Source organism: Herpailurus yagouaroundi, unplaced genomic scaffold (assembly GCF_014898765.1).
Source record: "Herpailurus yagouaroundi ecotype Mexico unplaced genomic scaffold, PumYag 67493, whole genome shotgun sequence".
Classification (NCBI taxonomy): domain Eukaryota; kingdom Metazoa; phylum Chordata; class Mammalia; order Carnivora; family Felidae; genus Herpailurus; species Herpailurus yagouaroundi.
In genome coordinates, this window is record NW_024420301.1 from 640,498 (window position 1) to 647,219 (window position 6,722).

The window sequence follows — 6,722 nt, forward strand, 5'->3', positions numbered from 1 at the left end:
GGTGGGGCGCCGCTGGGTCAGCTGAATGACAGTCACGGGACAGCGACCAGCTCCGTCTGGCTTCCTGGAGAAGGAGGGATGAGCGGGGGTCTCCGAGTGCGGCAGCCCAGCGGTGGGGCCCGTAGTGGGGACGGCGTTGTCATGAAGGGTTCCCGGGACGGTGGGGTCAGTCCCGGGGCCGGTCCTGGGCCAGAGGGCAGCCTCCGGCACGGGTGCGGGGAGACCCTGAGGTCTGGGTCCCGAGGCCTGGGGGCCTAAGGGGGGCGGGTCAGGTGGTCCTGGGGTCCACAGGAGCCTGGGGTGACTTGGGACACAGAGGAACCTGTTGAGGAGGTTGGGGCCTGGGAAGCTGGGGACGTCTGCGGGGCAGCTGGGTCTCCAAGTCCCGAGTTCCCCTCAGGACATGGAAAAGGAGCAGGAGCGGGAGGCTCTGCAGGCCTGGAAGGAGCGCGTGGGGCAGGAGCTGGACCGCGTGGTGGCTTTCTGGGTGGAGCACTCCCACGACCAGGAGCATGGGTGCGTCTCCCCCTTGTGGTGTCCTCAGCAGGGGTCTTTGCCCCTCCTGAGCCCCCACCTCGCTCTCCGTGGACCCAGATCTGCCGAGCCCCGCAGGGCGGTGGGGCGGGGGTGGTGGTGGTGGTGGTGTGTGTGTGTGTGTGTGTGTGTGTGTGCAGCCCCTCCCCCGCTTCACTGATACTGTGCCTCCCACAGGGGGTTCTTCACGTGCCTTGGCCGAGACGGGCAGGTGTATGATGACCTCAAGTATGTGTGGCTGCAGGGGAGGCAGGTAGGGGACGTCAGCTCCGCCTGTCCGCAGTCCACACACACACACGAAGCCGGTCCCCTCCACGCTCTTCCTCCCATGACGGCGGCACCTGAGCACTGCTCGTCCCAGCCCTGAGGACCCCGCTGCTCCCCACTGAAGCCAGATTCCCTCTGCTCCCCCACAGGTGTGGATGTATTGTCGCCTGTACCGCAAACTCGAGCGCTTCCGCAGCCCCGAACTTCTGGACGCGGCAAAAGCAGGTGTCCCCTCCCCTCCCCCCATCTCCCCAGAAGCACCTCCAAGTGTACTCTAGTTCCTAGAGAGGTCTAGAAGCAGCGAAGGGCCTGGGGACGCTCACGGGTGGGAAGGAAGGGGAAGGTGGCAGTGTCCTCACCTGAGTTCTAGCGGGCCGACTTCTCAACCACCAGGTGGCGAATTTTTGCTGCGTTATGCCCGAGTGGCACCTCCTGGAAAGAAGTGTGCCTTTGTGCTGACGCGGGACGGCCGCCCGGTCAAGGTGCAGCGAACCATCTTCAGCGAGTGTTTCTACACCATGGCCATGAACGAGCTGTGGAGGGTGACGGGGGAAGCGCGTTACCAGGTGTGTGGGAGGAAGGCTGCACGTGGGTCTCCCTGATGCATTCCAGTCCTGGGTACCAGCGTTCCCCGCCCTGGGCTCTGCCTGCAGGCCGGGTCTCTTATCAAAGTCAATCCTCTCTTCGGCCCCCCCCCCCCCCCCCCCGGGGCTGCTGGCTACACCCCCCTCGCGGTGCTGTATTGTCACCGGTGGCCCCTCCCAGAAGTCTCCACCTCTGAATCCCTACACTGGGCACCAGGCACAAAGGGACCAATCCTTGCCCTGCCCTGGCCGGGAGGGAGCTCTCCCTCCTCCCTGGAGGCCCCTGTGCTTTCAGACCTGACCTGGATGCCTGGCAGTGGCCTGCACCCACACACTGGGAACCCCCGAGGCAGGGTGGGGCAGATCCACCCCGGCCCCCAGCACCCGACACGACGCTGGGCCCAGAGTCGGCCCTCGGTGAAGGCGTCCCATGAGTGGGTGGGAGGAGGGGCTCTCCCCCCACCCCCACCCCCGCCCCCGCCCCGGTCAGGACCCCACCCCCAGGCAGGACCTCAGGGACCGGGATGCGGCCTCAGCCCCTACCTTCCCCTCGCCTCCCTTCTCCCGACCCAGAGCGAAGCAGTGGAGATGATGGAGCAGATTGTGTACTGGGTGCGGGAGGACCCATCGGGGCTGGGCCAGCTCCGGCTCCCCGGGGCCCCGGCCTCCGAGTCCATGGCGGTGCCCATGATGCTGCTCAACCTCGTGGACCAGCTGGGGGAGGCGGACGAGGAGCTGGCGGGCAACTACGCGGAGCTGGGGGACTGGTGCGCCCAGAGGATCCTGCAGCATGTCCAGGTTGGGGACGCGTCCGGGGGCCGGGAGGCGGACGCTGGCCGCCAGGACGGGTCTCGGGGGGCTGGGGAGCGGGGGACCCCCGCTCCCCACCCCCTGCAGCACCTCCTTGGCTCACGCCCCACCACCGCCACCGCAGCTGGGCGCCGATGGTCCCCTTTACGGATGGGGAGACACGGAGGCCGGGGAAACGCAGGACCCTACACCCTGGGGAAGGCGGAGGGCCCAGGGGAGCTCCGGAGGGAGGGGCCAAGGGCAGGAGGGAGGGTGTCGGAGCCCCTGGCGTGTTAGAGGGAGCAGGAGACCTGGCCAGAGCCAAGGCCTTCCGGGCCTCTGTGGGCAGGCCCAGGCCACCCAGTCTCGGCCCCCATTCAGTGTGTCCCCCTTCCCACCTCTCAGGGCCCAGCCCGAAGCAAGGGTCAGAATGCACCCAGGCCCTTGGGCCTCTTCTCAAATTTCCCCTGTGAGCCTGGCCTGCCCAAGACTGCAGGTGACAGAGGGGAGGGAGGGGGCATCTTTCTGGTTGGATGGCAGGGGCTGAAGGCACGTTTAGCTTCTCTGTTCCTCCCGCGACAGAGGGATGGACAGGCTGTGCTGGAGAATGTGTCAGAGGATGGTGAGGAACTTTCTGGTTGCCTGGGGCGACATCAGAACCCAGGTGAGGAGTAGGGTGGGCTGGGGGTGGCCCAGGAGGAAGGAAACGCTCGCTCTTGGGTTCTGGGCTTCAGGTGTGGGGAGTGCCCGGGGGCTGCCTTGAGCCCTCTGTGCCCTCCACCTGCCGCTGAGGACCAGGCAGGGAGGCGGGGACAGACCTCCCAGGCTGGGGTGTCAGCAGCAGGAGAGGGAGTCGGGGACAGACGGCGAGGGCAAACTTTCTGCAGGGGGGTGGCCGTTGGGCCCGCTAAGGGCGACTCCTGCTGTTAGTGAAGGAGGAAGGGAGCCGCCTGCGGGCAGCACGGGGGGGGGGGGGGGGTTGAGCTCCCCCACCCCTTCCCCTGCTGGGGAAGGCTCTTCTGTCCGCCTCACTGGGAACCCTTGTCAGGCCATGCGCTGGAGGCCGGCTGGTTCCTGCTCCGTCATGCCATGGGGAAGGGCGATCCCGAACTTCGAGCCCACGTTATCGACAAGTTCCTGCTGTTGCCTTTCCGCTCTGGGTGGGACCCTGACCACGGAGGCCTCTTCTACTTCCAGGATGCGGACGGCCTCTGCCCCACCCAGGTGGGAATGAGCCCGGGGCCCACGGTACTAGCCTGTTCAAGGCCTTCTTCGCCAGGAGGCGGGTGCTGTCATCACCCATTTCAGAGGGGGACCTGGGTCTCAGAGTGATGAACTTGCCCCGTGTGACCCTGGTGACAAACTCTTGACTTCTAGGCCGGTGGCCCTCAACCTCACGTACGCCCCCTCGTCCTTGAGAGGCGCTCTGGGTGATTCTGCGGCCTCAGCAGCTGGGGCAGACTTGCCCCTGCAGAGGGTGACTGAGCCTGCCACCGGCAGGAGCCGAGTGTCCAAGAGGCTTTAGACAGACTGACAAGAAGACGGGATTTTGGTTCTAGGGTTAAAGGAGAGGTCACCCCACCCTGGCCCTTCGGAAGGGGCTGCGTGGGGTGCATCCCGTTCAGGAAGCTAGTCCCATTCAGAGGGGCAGTTCAGACCCTCAGAGACATCCATCCTACGACGAAGCTCCAAGTGCTTGGGCCGGATGGGTCTGGGCCGTGATCTGGAGAATGGCGGTGGCTTTCCTGCTGACAGAGGTGGCAGAGGGTGGGACCCAGGGCCCTCAGACCCCGCCACTGCTTTGTGCTTTCAGCTGGAGTGGGCCATGAAGCTCTGGTGGCCCCACAGCGAAGCCATGATTGCCTTCCTCATGGGCTACAGTGACAGCGGGGACCCTGCCTTACTGCACCTCTTCCGCCGGGTGGCCGACTACACCTTCCGCCAGGTGAGTGGGCTCCCGGCTCGGCATGGGTGTGGAGGAAACAGCGGGTAGCCCTTCCTCCCCGGGCCTTTCTGGCCATGGGAGGACGCTGGGCTGGGCTGGGGAGGCTGACCCCACACCCCCTTCTTCTCCCCCACACTGGACACGGTCCCTCGGCCGGTCTGGGTTCCTAGAGGTCCGGACCCTCTAGTCAGTCAGCAAAGCGGCCCGTCTGGAGCTGGTGTTTCCACGGGAGGAGGGGCAGAATATAAACAAGGAAATACGGGTCGTGGCGGGGGGGGGGGGTGCAGTGCGAGTGGGAGAGAATACAGGCAGGAGTCCTTCTGCACGGAGGAGTTACCTTGTGTGATTCAGGCATTCCTGGTTCCGGGGGCTTTGGGAGGGAGACTCGAGACCGCGGGCAAAAGCAGGGAGGTAGGAGACTGTAGCTGTCCATCCTGGCCGGTGAGGACAGGGGCCCGGCCCGGGGTGCGAGCGGCAGTGGGCAGAGGGGTCAGAGTCTGGTCGAGCAGGCAAGGTCTGGGCTGGCCACGATCACTTGGGTGTCATAAGAATATAGACGATACTGTGAGCCGTGAGGCAAAGTAAGCTTTTGAGACAGGAGAGGAAAGAGGGAATACGAGGGCCCGGCCAAGGTGGCAAGAATGAGTCAGCTGTGAGGTAGGAAGGAAGCCAGGGGTCCCTCAGAGGCCAAGCACCGTGAACAGAGTGACGTCCCAGCTGCCGCTCAGGGGACACCTTGGCTGTTGCGCCTGGTGATGAATGAAGATTCCTGATGTGTTTCTCGAGCCATGATGCACTCCACTGGTAAACCCCAGCACAGGAGGAACTATAGGGGGTCTCGTTCTGGGGTGTGTGGGCTTTGAAACGTGGGAGCAAATGACATCCCCATTTGCGCTGACCTCTGATTGGAATTGAGCACTCGCCTCCACAGTGGTATTAGCAGTGCCCGACTTTGTCACCGGTAGAAATCCCCAATGTGTTCACATTCCACGGCAGGTAGAGAGGCATCTCCAATACTGCACGCACACATCACGGCTTCCAAACACGGCATCGGGACAACTGAGGCTATTAATGAGGAATGCGTTCATAAACAACATGTGTTAGAGGCCAGCGGTGTTAATTGCATAAAGCAAAGTCTAAAGAATACGTTTTCAAGAGCTTGTGATAGCATTGAGCAATTGCAAAGGTTATCACCAACAGGTAAATCATTACGCGCTATCCAACATAACAGAATACCTAAAGCAATAATTCAGATATCCATGGAAAACCTGGACAGGAAAACAGGTACACTCTTCCTGTGGCAGATCGAGTAGTGGAAAAATAAAGGACATAAACAAAGTCACTAGAGAAATGACATGAATAGACACAGCTCATAGGCCCGAATTTATTTTTTTTAGTGCTTATTTATGTAAAAAAATTTTTTTAACGTTTATTTATTTTTGAGAGAGACAGAGACAGAATGTGAGTGGGTTAGGGGCAGAGAGAGAGGGACACAGAATCCAAAGCAGGCTCCAGGCTCTGAGCTGTCAGCACAGAGCCTGATTTGGGGCTTGAACTCGCAAACCGTGAGATCGTGACCTGAGCCAAAGTCGGATGCTCAACCAGGGCCCCCCGAGTGTTTATTTATTTTTTAGAGGGAGAGCAGGTGCATGAGCAGGGGGGAGGGACAGAGAGAGGGGGATCTGGAGCTGACAGCAGAGAGCCCAACGCGGGGGCTCAAACTCACAAACCTCGTGATCACAACCTGCCCCGAAGTCAGTCACTCAACCGACTTGAGCCACTCACGTACCCCACAGAGGCATCAGTGTAAAGACATCTTGATAGTGAACTTCAATGTCATTGATTTCGTCTATGATGGTTCCGAGAAGGGGTCCGTCGAAGTGTCTCTGAGGGTAGGAAGCAGAGGGGCCTAGGCCAGGGCTTTGAGGTCCATCCTGGGTGTCTGGGTGGAACTAACAGGCCCGAAGGGGATAGGTGCCTGATGGTAATGCTGTCAGAGAGAAGGAAGGCACACAGAATAATAGGTCGACAGAGCTGCTGGGAAGGGGCAGGCTTCAGGTAGCTCAGAGGGAGGGGAAGATGTATTTGGGACCCATGGGGAGGCAGCCAAGAGTGGGATCTCGGTGCTGGGTGTCTACAGTGTCATGTACTGGAACACAGGCTCCGAGTAAGTAACTGGCTACAAAGTTACCTTTGCTTTTTCCTATCAGTTGTATTGAGGTGCACTGTATATACACAGTAAAACATGTCCATCTGAAGTGTTCCAATCATTTATAGAACGCACGCGTCTCTCTCTGTGACCAGCAGCACTATCACGATATATTACATTTATGTCGTCACCCAAACAGGGCGCTTCTTAGTCCTTCTTGTAGCGTTTCAGATCACAGCCTGGAGCCCCTTCCCCCAGCGGGTTATCTCGCGGCCCACTCCCAGCCCCAGGCAGAAAGGAAAAGCCCCACGTTTTCATCTGTGTCCCGGACACCATCTCACCTTTAAAAGCACTGATTCTGGAGCCACGTTACCTGGGGCCCGCCCCGGCTCTGACCCCCGGGTTGCCGTGCGGTGGGGACGGTGGGCCCCTCTTTCCCTGGCCCCGTGGCACC

The 6,722-nt window shown here is 61.3% G+C and overlaps 1 protein-coding gene across 1 annotated transcript in view; it reads left to right on the forward strand.

The window, feature by feature from the left end:
- The window catches only part of RENBP (renin binding protein), a 7,208-nt gene continuing 486 nt past the window's right edge, over window positions 1-6,722 (forward strand). The window contains exons 1-9 of the mRNA XM_040467379.1: window positions 1-165; window positions 401-516; window positions 712-787; window positions 951-1,026; window positions 1,195-1,367; window positions 1,959-2,183; window positions 2,757-2,838; window positions 3,223-3,398; window positions 3,988-4,119. Of these exons, the coding sequence (XP_040323313.1) occupies window positions 79-165; window positions 401-516; window positions 712-787; window positions 951-1,026; window positions 1,195-1,367; window positions 1,959-2,183; window positions 2,757-2,838; window positions 3,223-3,398; window positions 3,988-4,119 (1,143 nt within the window). The 5' untranslated portion in view covers window positions 1-78. The remainder of the gene's footprint in view (window positions 166-400; window positions 517-711; window positions 788-950; window positions 1,027-1,194; window positions 1,368-1,958; window positions 2,184-2,756; window positions 2,839-3,222; window positions 3,399-3,987; window positions 4,120-6,722) is intronic.